Here is a 16,105-nt window from a genome sequence, read left to right on the forward strand (position 1 = left end):
TGACACAATAGGTTCAATCATTTTACTGTGCAAGGCATATGGAGAGCCTGATTCAATTCCTTTGATTTCAAAGCACTCCTGGATGAAGATCCCAGTGAGTTGCTGCTACTACAATAGGATTTTTGCAGTCTGTGTTTGAAGTCTGTATCTGCATAATCTACAGACATACATAGAAACAGTCCAGATGGTGCTTATAGGGTTCTGATCTTTTGTGAGAGAATAGACAAAGATACATTTGGCTTTCAGAACAGAAAGCCATCATTGCTCATTGAAAAGATGCAGAAAGTATATAATAGCTAAGATCTGAATGCTTGATTCAAAATCTGCTGAAGTCACTGGAAGCTTTTCTGGCTGGTTCTGGATACAGAAATTATTTCAGTATCCATTTGCTGACCTATTTATTACTCCTCATTGTAAGGAAAATACTTTTGAAGTATTTGTGAAAAGTACCTTTAAATTAAATTTTTTTTAATTAAAGAGGTAGCATGTATGCCCTGGATTTTGTCTATATTTTTTTATAAGAACAAAAGAGAATAGCAATCCAGTAGCTTTTAAATTAATACTTCCAAGGATTTTTTTTACATTTTGGAAATGGCTTGTGAAGATATTGCAATACAATGTTTCCATATAGCAAGTCCACTAAGTGCCATTAAAACGTGTAAGTTTTAAATGAGAAATAAAGTTAGTACTATTTTTTTACTACTTAGAATTTTAATGCAAATTATTTTGTAATGGCTGTTTTGATGCCTAAATATTTAAGTAGTTAAATTTTATAAAGTTATAATTAATAATGTGTTGTTTCACCATGGATCCACCTCTTCTTCCCCTCCATGCCCCTCCAAACAGTTCCTGTGACTCCACAGGGATAACTAAAACCAGTTTTGTGTGCAATACAAGTTCAGGTTTGTTTATTCAGCTAAGTGATTGCTACTACAAGTGACCTTAATACCTAACAATTATTACAGTGATGTAATTTACAGATTGAATTTTAAGAGCATGTTGCAAAGGCAGGACAATTTCACACCAGTTATTAATTTGAGGAATATCTCTTTGTGCTTGTCATTACTCATCATTATATTGTGATTTTAATCTGTTTCTCTTTAATACCAGTGATTGAAATAATCAGCATATCTTCATATGGATATTTACCATAAAAATATTGTACTCAGATTTCTTAGAGGTCTTTTTCAACCTAAATGACACTATGATTCTGTGAATTTGTTGATCACTGAACATACTCTCATTTCAGTAAATTTTCAGATTAAAAAAAAGCATAAGGAATATAAAATTAGTCAGATTACGCTGACATATTCTGAGTTGGATGCCCTTTATCAGCTTTGGAGTCTTTACCAGTCTCAGCTGATTTTCCTAAACTATAAGTTATCATTTTAGCCCGAATTCCTTTAATTTGATTTGCTGAAGGGCTGCCTGGATTTTGAGAGATTTCTGTGTGTATGCAGTATGAGACAAAATTAAAAATGTAAACAGTAGCATGGGAGCAATTTGAATTTAAAGAGATTAGAGATACATACAAGGTGCCTAGGTATTCAGATCCACACAAATATTTGGATAAAAGATTAGATCATTATTAGCAAAAGCTTAAACTTTCCTGACTGTTCCCTATTAGCATAAAGCTGAGCATATGATGAGTTATACTGGCAAATGTCTTCTAAGGAGTGTTAGGCTGAAATTTAATATGCTTCTGATTTTCCATTGATGAAAAGCTAGTGGACAGGAGCTTATTGTTGGAGAATAAAAAGTGTGTGAAAGGAGGTGTTGATGGTCCTTAAAGATTATTTCCAAAAGAGAAATCCCATCATCCCTGAAGTGTGTAAAGGAATCCTCAAGGTAGGCTAATGCAGTTGCAGAAGGAGTAGATGACAATGATATCATTACTGCCTGGTGCTTTGGGCAAAAGATTGGATCTTATCACTGCTTATGCAACCAAGGGAACTTGACAAACAAAATATTTTGTAGAAGAGTCTTATGAAATAATACATTACAACTACATATTGTAGGGTTAGCTGTTTACTACATAATGCAGAACTTCATTTCTGGTAATTTGATAACATTTCTGTAGTTCAGGGCAAACACTGCTAATGTGTCTGTAAAGGGAGCATCAGCATTTGTGCCTGTCTTGGAAAACAGCATCCATTTTCTCCTAAAAAATTTCCAGTGGTTTCAATCACTTTATTCCTATTGCCACAAAGTGCACAGGCAGCTACATATTTGGAAGATGATAGAATGAGATAAGGTAGTAATTTTCCTTCATTGCTTTAGCTGTGTCCTGGAAATGAAAGAAGGATGGAGTCAGTCTCAAATAAGATGAAAAGACCTTTGATGGTATAACTGTCACATTGTTGTCATTGTCTCCCCAAAGAGAGCTGCTGCTGCTGCTGCTAAATTTCTGTCTTTCATATCCTGGTGCTCAGACAAAAGGAGTAAGGGAATATCACAGAGATGCTCTTTATTCTGTGAAATGTGTCTCTGAAGGTGAGAAGGGATGAAAAATCCTGTCTCTTAATCAAGAAAGCCAAGGACAATGATGACCATGATGAGTTCCTGGTGAGAGTGTCACAGTTTCAAATTCTTTGGGTATTGCTCATAGTTGGCCTGTTATTTTTGGCAGAAATTTTCTTGTTCAGGTCAGATCAATCTTACACAGGTAAGAAATAAACATAATAATTTTCTGGGAGATCTGGTTCTAGAAATTTAGTTCTATATTTGTCCCAGGTAACTTTAAGAACTTAAGTAGTAAGTAGGAGTCTGGCTGCCCCAGACTCTCTATTTGGTGATGGAGATATTGGTACAACCAATGTGTTTATTATTCATCCACTGAAATTGCCAGATGATCTCTGCAGAGCCCCTCATGTGACTAAGAGGAGTTCCCAAAGACAGGTGAAGTAAATTCAGGCTTTTGGGGATTTTGATTAGTCAAATCTTCTGGATGCGGAACAACCCTATTACCTCGCATCTTCCTGGATGTTAGTGGTCAGGCTGACTAAGTATCTATAAATATTGTGTGGCTAATGGAGTTTTTTAAGCATGATCTACCAGTATTTCAATTACATGTTAACAATGAAGGGAAAGAAAGCAGGAAATATAAAAGGTACTAAAGGAAGTAAACAAGGAAGGAACTTATAGGGTGTTTTGAAGAATCTGAATTGCTTTAGTATGAGAGGGCTCTGACTAAAGCTTCATTCGTTAGTGTTTTGTATTCTAGTACTTGATGGAATTATAACACTCTGGAGACTGAGTTTTATGCAGACCTTCCTATACTGTCTAGGGAATGCTGAAATTCTGGAGAGCAAATGAAGGTTGCTAGCTACAGCAATTCCAGAACAAGAGGAACTTTAATTGCACTTTTTATTTTGGCTCATGACTTTTAAAAGAGCATAAAATAAGGATTCAACTTAAATTGATAAGTGTACAGTCAGAAATTCACCTGTTAAGATTGTTCAATTGTGTAGAACTAGACTATTTGCTGAGCTCCAAGGTTATAGCTAAAATATTATTTGAGGGGTTTTTATACATTTGACATTTAAAGAACTGGCATTTATTTGCCTTTTTATATCTTTCTCTCTTTTTTTTTCATGTTATAAACAGTATGCCTTTAAAAAAAAAGGAAAAAAAATCAAATTAATTTGTGAAAGTTCCTACCTTCTGAGATCTCAGTTGATAACATAGAAAAGTGCAAAAACTCTGCTGCAGTGACTATTAATGTGGTCCAGAGGGGATATTTTTTACAATGTATAGTTTTGTGCTATTTTCCATCTCAGTATATTTTCCTGAAGGACAATACCTGAAAGTCATTACTGTTACAATTCTGAAGAAATAGGAAGTTTCTAGGATGCATTCAGGTGTGCTATTCTGGCCACATAACTCAGTTGTAGACTCTATGTCAAAACAGGAGGCAGGAAGAGAGGACTGCTGGCACTTTTCTTCTAACCTTACAGGGTCAAAACCCAGGTGTGAATAAAATTCATTATCCACAGGACATTGTGCTAATTATAGCTATTACAGCTATCCTACAGTGTAGCTAAACAGTGGGAGTTCTCTCAATAGTCCAGTGCTGTAGCTATTCTGCTCTCAGCAGCCCTTCTTATGTCCCTGGTGCAGATGGGGCCTTGCACAGTGGAGTATCACTGATTTATTATTCCTGCTGATTCTGCTCAATAATATCTTAAACTAGGTTTAAAGCTTCAGACACACTGAAGGTATAAAGCTAAAAATATTGTTTATATTCATAAACCAACCCTCCTTCTCTGCAATATGAGGAAAAGTTATATCCTTCAGAAAGCACAAAATATAATAAATATATGATAATTAACATTATAAAAAACTGTAGCTACTTTACTGTTATTTTATAGTTATAATAGATCAAATTTGTATAACACTTTTCAATTTGAAAGATTAAAAATGTCTACCAAAAATTGAATGCATGGTATAAAAATATAACTGTTATTTAGGAAGGGTACTATTCAGCTTTGGTTTTGAAATTTATTGTTTTATAACATGTGCAGTTGAAACTGTAGGAAAATTTTTGGTAGAGACCTTATACCTACCTGAGCTCGATTTTAACCCATGAATATTGGAATATCCTATTGGTTCTAAAAGATTCTTTTTATGACAAAAAATACTGGGGGTCAGTTCTATGTCTTATGGGCAAGACCGTCCAGATTCAGATAAATATTTTTTTTATCAATATAAAACTCAATCCAAATCAAAGGGTGGTATTGTAGAGAATGAGAGCAATCTTTCAAAAGGTAAAGGATGTTGCTGCTCTTGACCTTGAGAGGCAGGCAAATCAAATAGGGAAATTTAGGAAACACCTCACGGTTTTTATTTAAAGACCTCAGGCCAGTCTTTAGCAGCATTATACCTTTAAATTGTACATATGTAGAAGCACGTTTTTTATATGTCTTCCACTAATATTTCATTTACTTTCTAAATGTACATTGCATTGTTTCTATGATGTTTGCAGTGATGGAAATGAATCCAACAGTGGCTGCTGTCCAATTAAATGGTAGTACTCTTTTCTTGTTCTTAATGATGAGCTTATTCAGATGTTACCTGAAAGTTTTTGGGTTTTGTTGTAGTATGAAAAACATTGGATATAAGCATGATAACTCTTTTCATTCAATTAATACCTGAGAGCCCAAACTGTCCTCATGCTGTTTTCTGTAAGAGCCAGAATCTGTAACCTTCTATAAAAATCCAGTTGCTCTTTTCCTTAGCTCTTTCATTACATTCAAACTCTGAGATATCTTCATGCTTTTTCAGTGTGAAGTTCTTACAGTCCAGCAGTGCTGAAAAGTCCTTGGTGTGAGACCCAGGCTTGTTTCCAGACTCTCTGCAACTAAAGAATATTATCTAAGATTGCCAAAGATTGTCTCCTGTGGTATGGAAGACATGCAGAAGAAAATTTTGAGCCTAAAATGTAAAACCAGGAAAAACTGAGTGTGTCCATTTGACAGACATATCTTTATCTTTATGAAGGAAGGCAGAGACATATCAGAGACAAGTTTGGGTTTAAGATACTGAGTTAATATGGAGAATAGCCTCCATATTGAATGGAGAATAACCTCCATATTGCAATGGAGAATAATCTCCATATTGAAACTAGCAATTTTTTTTCAGCAAGGACATTTTTTCTAATCTTGGCAGACATGCATATGTAGATAGATACATGCTATTAAGGGTGAAAAATGAAGCATATGGGTAAAAGATACTGCTTCAGCTGCATTGATGAGGATTTATAGTTTGGATTGTAAGTCTTAAACTTTAAACTGGAAATAAGACAGCTACATGTAATATGTAATATTGATTTAGAAAATACATTTATACCAAACAAAAAAAAAATCACTTGATTATGATGCTAACATTACTGACAACTTTGAACTGCTTCTATTAAGGGTTTTCAATATGTGTAAAATAACTGCAACCTATAAAATTCTGCAAATTAGAGATAGGATAATGATCAGACATGGCATTGGGGCTCCTATGAAGTATATGTGGAGATGCATTTAATTTTCTTTACTTGCTTTGTGCATTTCTTTATCATAAATGACAGAAGGTTCTTTTCAGAAGCCTTAGCCACTTCTATTTTCAGAATTATATGGAATAGGCAAATGATTTTACTGGATAGGTGAGTTACTGCAGTATGAGAACACAGACTCTGAATAGCTGTAAGCAGAAGAGCTGTATTCAGTTAGAAGATAGCACTTGGAATATCAGACAGAACAAGGAAGGGAAGCTATAGCAGGACTCAAAACACTTAAGTGCAGAATATAATACTGGATTATCTACATTTTTTTTCCTCAGCAGACACTTTCCAGGCAATGCCCCCTCTTCTTCATGTTGAGGAGGAAAATAATCTTGCAATATTCATATTGATTTATATTGACAAATCAGATACTCTGTATGACACTAAGGAAAGTTATAATTATGCTCTAGATATTATTTATATAAATATTGATAAATCTATTTAGCACAGTTATCTTCAAATTATATTATCATAAAGCTGAATAATGTATTCTTATGCCAGGTTTCTGCATATGAAACATTTTTTCAGTATTTGCTCTCCATTAACATGAAATGTGGCAAAGATGTGAAACTGAGACATAGTTTTAGTCTTTAAATCTAAAAATCAGAGATGAAATAGGTGCAGCATTAAAGTATGAAATGTGTGCAGTATTAAAAGCATTAAGTGAAAGCTACTTGAATATGTATCTCAGGGCACAGGGGAATGGTGTGTCAGACAGCTGGCACTATCCATCATTATAATAGTATTTTTTACACTTTCACTGGGTAGGTTGACTCTGAGGAGAAATGTGGCTTTAGTGGTCACCTCAGATTTTATGTATTTTTTACAGATGTCTGGATTTCATAGAAGTTTATGAATTTCTTTAGGTCACTAAAGTAACAAGTGCAGGATGTTCAGCGACTCACCTTATTTCACACTTCTGGTAGAAGAATGGCAAATTTAAATTTCAGCTTTTCCTCTCTTAGCAAAAAGGAAACAATGAGCATTTACTAGTGTAATTCTTATACAGTTATAATTCTTATAACTGTCCTGCTGGTGGTGTTGTAGTGATAAATGTAGGGGTTTGTAGAGAAAAAGTGGTAAATTTCACTTGACTAAAAGCACTGGGTTGAATGCAGTTCAATGAAGTTTTTGATAAATGAACTCAAAACTTTCATTCATGTTCTTTCCTTTTTTTTTGCCTATTATGTCCATGTTTATACATTTATGTAGAAATATACCATTCAAAATGTTTCAAAACAGTAAAATAAAAAATGTTGGAGTCACGAGACTGCATTTTATCACAAATAAAAATAAGTTTGTGCATGCCTATGACTTGATGTCCCTTTTAGGGAATGCTACTGTTCAATTGGCCTTGATTCTCCTCTTTATTGATGACAACATTTGATTATCTGGCTTAATTAATTTTTACACATAAAAAAGATTAAGTTATTCAAGTCTTGCCCATTATTAGAAGGTATTCAAGACTTGTGGACAGTGACCAGATGAATATAAATGTGGTTTTCTTTTTTTTATTAATGAGGCAAATCTCTATTACTTTTGTGTGAAACTGAAAATTTATCAAAGCTATAAAAGCTATCTTCTATAAGGCTAATGAAAATCAGAACTGGTCAATGTTCATTTCGGCAGACAGATTTGTTACATTTGCTCAGCCTGTGCTTTAAGTAGAGAATATGCTGTGGAAAGGAAGCCAGGCACATTAGTCTGCCTTTATTTTTACAATATAAATTCTGCACAGGATTTTCTTTTAAAAATGCCTTGGAAGCATTTTTGGAGCTGACTTCCTTCAGTAAGTTTTACTTTGACACTGTAATGGAATGGTGCAAAAAGCAGGGCTGATAATCCTCAGCCCTAAAATTATTCATGATTGTGGAAACGTTGTTTTAGAAAGAGAATCCTTGTCTGGACAAGGCAGAACAGTTGTCCTGTGTAAAACTGGGCCTGCCACATGCTTGTTAAAGGCTAGGGAAAAGCTGTTCTCAAACCTTGTGCTGGCACAAAAATAGGGTAGTCTTTTTACTTCTGATTAGCTGAGATACAGGAGAGAGAAAATGCAGAATGCTTCTTGGTTAAGCACAGGTATAGCTTGTTCTCCACTATCAGGGCATATGGAAGGGAAATGGTATGTAATGCTCACAGCAAAACAAACTTTTCTGTTAGCCATATATGGGAACCCAGGGCAAAGGGAATATCCCCCTGTCTACCCTGGGGTGCTCTGACTCCCAGGAAAACACTGATTTTGACCCTCATTCATGGAGAAAACTTCCAAAGCCTCAAAGTAAACTAGAAACCAGAAAAGTGTGAAATAGATTGTAGAGATTGTAGAGAGTAGTGTAGTATGTGACATGGGAGAGAAATTTATGTTTTAGGATTTTTAGTATGTTATGGATGGGTTCAGGATGGAGGATACAGAGTGTTGTTTTAAATTCCTTTCTTCTTTCTTCCTCTTTCTTCTTGGATTTAAGTGGTATCTTGTAATTGTGTAGAAAAATCCGCATTGCGGGTCTTTAGGGGTCAGTCATTGGGTTAGAAAGAGAAATAATTTATGTGTCACTTCTTAATTGGGTAATTTAGTTTTTGATTATACTTAAAAAGATCTTGCAGCATGGGGTTGTTGGCCATTTTTGTGCTGTTTTTACACGTGCAAGGTCTGGGCGCAGACAGTGCGTTGAAGTTTTGGTAAGATAACAATAAACAGAAGCTGAAGACTGAAAAAATCCAATGTGGCTCTCCTTCCTGACACAGAACTGCCAGGGTAGCCCCCAGGGATTGCCTGATGTGGGGCCTGCAAATTCATCTGCTTGGTTGTTACCCAAGGTATTATCGCTTTTATATTCAAGGAAGTTACTGGTATGATGGCTGCTCATGCTAGGCCAAACAACTTTATTAGTGATAATACCTTCCCTTTGATTTCTCAGTGCTTTGAATAATAAACACTAATCCTGCCAGGCACTTCAAGGTGATTCTCCAAGCGAACATATTAACACAGCAAACAAAAGGGTTAAGCTTGCTCTTGAGGGGGCATTACCAAAGGGACTCCTGAGAATTAACAGCATTTAGATATAATAGATGTGCTGCTGACAAGTAAAAATTAACATCTGAAGATGAGGCTTGAAGTCATTATTGATTCAAACTCCCATTTCTTACTGTGATTCTAATCTGATTTCCCAGCCCCTTCTTTCAGTAAACCTAGTTGGTTCTCCCAGCACTGATTTTCAGTGCATTTCAGGTTATAGTGACTTGAGAAATCTCTTTCTACTGAGGAAGAGGCTGTCTGGGCCCATGAGAGGTGCATTGTGTGTGGGTGCAAGGCCTGGGTTCAGATTTGGCAGTCTCTGAAGGAGCCTGCAGCAAAGGGCAATAGCAGAGTGCTAGGTTGTGAAGAAGCAAGTACAAATGGAAGAAGAAGTCTGGAAGAAGCAGGTCTGGTAGATAGTACAGGTATCAAATCAGGCTTACCAAACCTTGTCAACATCTTCTGGCTTGTAGTTCTAAGTTAGCTGGGGATGAAGAGGCATATTTTAATGTGTGGCGCCTGGACAATTCTTGATAGATTTATTCTTAACTAAAACTCTTAAATACTGCCTTACACTAGGGGTTGATTTCACATTCCCTAAAGATATTCAAAGTTATTTGCCTTGAGAAATAAATTCTTGTATCACCTTTTCTAGACAGAAGTAGTAGAAGGCCTTCTACTTAGTTTCTGAAATGATTGTGTAAAGATAGGGCACCTCCATGGAAGAAGGATTATGATCTGTGAGGATTCCTCTGTTGTAGCATAAGCAGCTAATTAGAATTACTATTTTTTTCATTAAGAAAAAATGTCTCTCTTGATTTCATGCTTATGAACTATTAAGCATAGTTAATATTGACAGCAGCACATGTAGTCTGTCAAGAAAAAAAGGAAGAACGGATATTCAGAATAAAATGCATTACTTACTTCACAGATATCACATACTGCTGACATTAGAAATATTACAATTCATTGTAGTGAATCCAGTTTCTCAGTACCCCCCTGCTTTGTGATAGGGAGTGAGTAGGAGTCGTCAACAAAGTTACAATAGGAGTCCTCAAAACAGATTGGTTGTTGCAATGTGTTGATACAGTTGACCAATGTGTTACTTTGTTTTGAGCATACAAACAAGCAAGCAGGACCCTTTTTAAGCTGAATTGTTCTTAAGATAGCAGATGATGGGAAGATGAAGTCAAGACTGGGTGAAGTCCTAAAAAAATGTCTATTCTTAATTTGCATCAATCACAATGAATTTAATGTATCAGTTTCTGTTTACATTGACTTAGGCTTGAGTTTTCCATGATTCAGAGGATTATGGTGTTGCTATTTCACTAGAGTTAAACCCGTGCCATGGAGACAGATGTTCCTGGGAGGTGAAACAAAAGTTTGCTTCTGTTGTTGAGTGCAGTTCTTTGAAGCCTGCTGAGCCAGTGCCTAATTAAACTGCATACATGCTCCAAACAAATGAAAAAGTGATGCTGTTCCTCACAGATAACATTTAAGGTGACGATTTCTTCTCAAGTGAAATCTACTTGGGGAAATCAATTCACTGCTGAAGCAGAAACTCTTTCCATAATACTTCATTATATGAAGGCATTACTGTAGCCCATGCAGTATAGGAAAGCTCGTGCTGTTTGGAGATCTCAACTGTATCTAGTCAGAGCCATGGGACAAGCACAGTTTCAGTCTCATTTCTTTAATTTGAAGCCAGAGCTATATTCCTTGTATGCAGTAACATTATTCTGAGAGTGATGGCTGGTTGTGCTACACATAGAGAAGAAAACTCTTATGAAATGTTTGAATGTTGTAGAACTAGTGATTAGTTTGGAATTGAAAATTCCTGAAGTGTTCCTTCCTGACTCCTCTAATTACATCAACTGTATTCATTTGTTCTGTTTTCACATTAAGCCACACGCCTTGTGTCTTGGCTTTCTCATGGCACTACCTACCAGGAAAACTGTTCAATTTCAGTTTTGTGTTCTTAAACATGCATTAAAGTAATTAGGATATATTTTGAAGCAAAGACAGAGAGGGCAAGAGAAATGAGCTGTGATGTTTCTAATGACTAGTGCTATATACTATTTTTCAAAGATTTCTGTTCCTCTTATGGTGTTAATCATTCCTTTTCCTGCCCACCTAAAGCACATGTGGAGGTGGTTTTCTGTGTATGAAAAGAAGCTAGGGTTACAAAAAATTCTTGGTGTCTCACAAAGGTGATCACAATAGTTTTATGATCAATAAGGATACACCCTTTTATTGATGTGCAGTTTCACCAACATCAGCAGAACATCTCAGAGACAGACAGGATCTCTGCACTGAGCTCCAACTCCTTTGCAATGTCAAAGCCTTAAAAACAGCAAGTAGGAAGCATAGCTCCTAGGGGAGCAGAAAGAAAAGGAATTTTTAAAAAACATAGAGAAAGAATTAAATATACAAAATAAAATGTCTATCTGTGACTAGAGGGAGTGGGAGTGGAGTGCTTTTCTCCTCTCAAGAAATCTCCAAGATGTCTGTGTCTTCCTAATTCCATAGTGGCATCTGCTCAAGAGCTGCTGATGAGAAAATAAAACCAGTCTATTGTTCTTAATAGGTATTGCTCAGGCTATTCACCTGAGACAATAGATACCTTTGTTCAGATCTCTACTCCAGGATGAAAATCTCAGTTTGCTGCCTAATGTGTGTTGATAATAATTGACCATCCTGGAATAAAAAGAATCATGCATTTTCTTTGGACTCAATTGGAAAAAATTTTATCATATCAGGACTTTTTATTGGAAAGCTTTGACTTTTATGAAGTCAAATAAAAATAATAATTAAAAAGTCCTGAGTGACTTTTGGAGTTTATTTTTTATTTCAGATTTGTTACTTTGTCACTATAATGAACAGCCAAAATCATCTGAATTATAGCACTTCATTTTTTTCTTTTAAATTTAAGAGTGTTATATTATTTTTTAATAATATTTTAGACATCTGCTAATTTTGTGTGCACTTTCAGGTGCAGAAGGCCATAACAGTACCATGTGTGACTACTTTGAGGGAATAATTCTTCTGCCTTTATTCTGCGATAATTTTTGGTACACTGATCTCTGGGTGACCAGAAACATTTACTGACTCAAAATAATTAATTACATTAATTGCATTTTGATCTGTTTCTCTCAAAGTCAGACCAGAAGAGTTTCCATGAAGCTAAAATTTTTAATAGAATTGAAGTAGGAAGAGTAACTACATGCCAGTGGGAGGAAAGGAAAGCTCCTGCTTAGAATATAGGATTGTTAATGTAGTGATGTATGGCAAAGGAGATGACTTACTGAAGTATATAAAAAAAATATCTCTTAGATTGTTACCTTTGTTCAAAACTTCAGTTAAAGAACAGCACGTAGGAGGAGTCACTGTCACTTCCTGAGTCGTGCCTTAGATCAGAAACATTTGCAGGAGCCGTCTGCATTGTGGAAGTCAAGTATGCAGCATGCATAAGTCTGAGGTATGACTCATGGGAATGATACAGAAAATGGGTCAGTCTTTCTGAGCTCTGAATACCTGACTTCTGTACCCTGTGAGATTGTTAAAAGTTCAAAGAAAATGAAGAAATAGATTAATTTCTGTAAAAGGCTTCGGAGAAGAGAGGATAGATGCACATTATAAATTGGCAAATTATTTTTCTTTGTTGTGCTCCTCTCATGTGGGGGCTTGTGTAAGTGTAATTTGGTAAACTTCACTGAATAAAATTATGTTGTTATTTATTAAAGAACCATGGTGATTAGGTAAAGAAAGTCTGTGATCCTTTTGCCTTACGGGAGAGATGTGAAACAGATCCATTCCCCTCCATTGTGACACTTACTGTGTTTTACTTTCTATTAAAAAAAACCCAAACAAATCTTACAAATTAGTAAATTTATCAATAAAGGAATCATTACAGTGTCAATATCAAGTTGACATTAGGAAAAAAGTGATCAATTTTTCTTAGCATCCTCAAACTCTCTCATATTTTCACCTCATCTAATGGCACCTTCTAGTTAAGTAAAACTAAAAAAAACAACAAGTTTAACTGAATGCAGGTCTCTGGTGTTATTTTCTTATTGGTGCTATGTTCCTTCCCTTTTTTTTTTTTGGCCTAAGTAGAACCAGGGTATAATACCAGGCTTATATTTCAAAGCATGAAGCTATTTATAGGATGAGGAGGTATTGACTGTATATTTCTTTCCAAGCCTATATACAACAAAAATTGATTTTTCATTTTGTAACAAGTACATCTTAGGACTTCAAGACAGAATAAGCAGAGGAGGAGTAAAAAGAGACCACAACTATAAACTGCTCTTTATTTTCTGAACTGCAGGTAATGGAACATTGATTGGAGCATCTGCAAATGTTGTTTGTGCTGGAATTGCTGAACAGCATGGCTATGGCTTCTCTTTCATGGAGTTCTTCAGGTACAATTTTAAACTTCTCATATTCAATCTGATTTTGTTTGTTTGTTTGTTTTCTCTCTTGACAAACAATGAATTTTCTAAGAAGAAAACTCTAGAGAAAGGGTCTATAAAAGATACTTGTGTTCCTAATTTGGTTTTGGCAACTGAAATACTGAAATGTAGGTGGAAGACAAATCACTTTATTTTTGTATAATGTTGATAGAATGCATGAAGCTCGTGGGAGCACAGTGGAACTCCAGGAGAAACAAAGCCTTCGAAATTCCTGCTTTGATCACCCTCAATCTTCAGCTTTGTAGAAATAGTAAATTGTTGCTTTATTGTAAAATGCAGTTTAAACCTAGTTTCTCATCTGCACCTATTCATGGATATTCTATCATCAGGAGAAACTGGAATGTCCTAATTTAGATTGAGTCGATTTTTATTCCATGACCCCACAAGTAAACTATGTACTTAAAAGTAATTACTTCTTTTGGCCAGCTGCTTATCAACTATGAATGAAAATGTGATGATGAACAGCCAGTTCGGCTCAACTCAAGTTGTTGTTTAATAATTGTTTAATTAATAATTAATAGACTTTTTAATAGTGGAGTTTTCATTGCAATTCATTTATCAGCAGGTTTTCAAGGGGCAAGGTATACTTAATGCATACAACAATTTAATATTTTTCCAAATACTTCCCATTTTTGAGACAGTGGTTGAATGATGTAAGTGGAAACTGGCAAATAAGGACAAAAGACAAAGTTCAAGATTAAAGTGTAGTTGATTTAGCTAAAGCATAATTCCTTGCTCTTTCCTGCATGTTTAGGGCAAAGGATACTGTTAAGCTCACACCAATTTATCTTTTCTCTTTATTTTCTTTACATTGTTTATTATAGTTTCTCAGCTCTATCAGCTTTTTTCTAGACTGTTTACCTCAAAGCCATGTTTGAAACATGTGTTATTAATATGATTAATCAATCAAGTCTTGGTTGTAAGGATCTTTGAGACTGCAGAATGGTCTTATGTAGTACATAGTAATAGCTAACAGATTTCCTGGAAATCAAGTCCTTGCATAAAAAAAAAAGGTAATGCAGTAATAATGGGCTGGTGGATTGCACTGTTTGTGCTTCACAGATTTTGACCTTGGTATTTGGAGATTTAACTTGTAGTAGCATTAACAGTGTGTCCTCTATGTAGATTTTGTATTGAAATGTTCTTAAAACTTCTATGAGACTGAATGAGAAAATGAAGATGTAAAGCCTGGCTAATCTCTTCAGGTGTGTTTGCTGGAACATATTCTTTGGTACTGATGACAGCAAAAAGATGCTCTGAAATTGCCTTCTATACCTATGCTTCTGGTGGAAGTGATTACTGGAAAAGACTATAGCCACCTTGAATAATGATGTGAGAACAGAATCCATAGTGGTCTCAGAGAGATAGCAGTGGATATTAATTAGCAGAAAGAACATAAAAACTCACTTTTCTGGATGCCTTTTAATCACTGAGCAGGCAGATCATGAGCTTCTTTATAATTTGTGTTAGGAAAATATTTGTTTCAGTCAAATGTTCAGAAATTGAATATATTTTAAGGCTTCTCTTGGCATCAAGAGGTGTTTTGTATATCCCTTGAGGATTTTGATTTTGCTTTCTTTTATTTATGAAAGTTACCTCAAAGTATAAAGTGAATTTTCTGCATTTCTTCCCTTTTTGCCCAAGATATCTCAATAGGTTTCACATCCCCATTGAGGGGTCCTCTGCAGTGCTTCTCCCAGTAGGCACACAAGATTTTTACCCTCTCATCTTGCAAACCCCTGGAAATCATGGATGCCTTGTGTGGGGAGATGATGGCCCTCTGCTGACTGACTTTTGTTAAGATATCTTTATATCAGCCTGAGCTGGTGTTTTTCTGCCCTTCCCAAGTGTGTCTGTACAGGAAACCCATGCCACGTGTGTCCCAAGTGGTGTGCCATAGAGCACGGTACTCTAGTTCCAATACACTTCCTTCCTAGCTGCATGCTAAGCCAAATCATGCAAATGTGTTTAAGGGAGGCCTTTTCTAGAAGCAGCTATTTTCTAAACCATGTTTTGACACAGTGGTCTGTAAGAGGAATTCCAGACAGGGTTGATAATCATGTCTGATTGTTAGATCTTGATACAACAGAGGGCGAGATTCTACAGAAGCTGTGGGTTCCTCATGGCGAGAGACACCACAATGCCTCTCTGTGCAGGGAAGGAAAAAGGCAAGAAGCAGGTTCCTTGCTCTGTAAGAGGGTTCATGGGCTCATGACCTCTCCTCTGTGTGTCGTTGCACAGTGGTACTTGGCCTGGTTTGAGGTTTCTCTTTTTAAGAAGGTAGCAGAGGCAACCCAGCAGATGTGTTATGCAGTGCTATTCTGCTGCCCAGTAAGAGCTAGAGGTGACCAGGTGTGATAACTTGCTTAGAATGCTGAGGTTTTACCAGCTTGATGTGCTTCTCCCTGGAGTGCCTACCTCAGAAGAAATACTGTGCTGGGGAGCTCTGTGCATCTGTCAGAACAACAACCAATTGCTTCTTTCCCTGGATCAAGAGTCTTACTGCCTCAAGGACCTGGTCCTCCACAGATGGATGTAAGGGGAAGACAGTTCTGCTGTCCCATTCTC

The 16,105-nt window shown here is 36.0% G+C and overlaps 1 protein-coding gene across 1 annotated transcript in view; it reads left to right on the top strand.

Moving 5' to 3' along the window:
• The window catches only part of OCA2 (OCA2 melanosomal transmembrane protein), a 161,800-nt gene that overhangs the window by 110,344 nt on the left and 35,351 nt on the right, over positions 1-16,105 (top strand). Inside the window, exon 23 of the mRNA XM_077790875.1 lies at positions 13,393-13,486. Coding sequence (XP_077647001.1) covers positions 13,393-13,486 — 94 coding nt within the window. The remainder of the gene's footprint in view (positions 1-13,392; positions 13,487-16,105) is intronic.

Source organism: Lonchura striata, chromosome 2, assembly GCF_046129695.1.
Source record: "Lonchura striata isolate bLonStr1 chromosome 2, bLonStr1.mat, whole genome shotgun sequence".
NCBI lineage: Eukaryota > Metazoa > Chordata > Aves > Passeriformes > Estrildidae > Lonchura > Lonchura striata.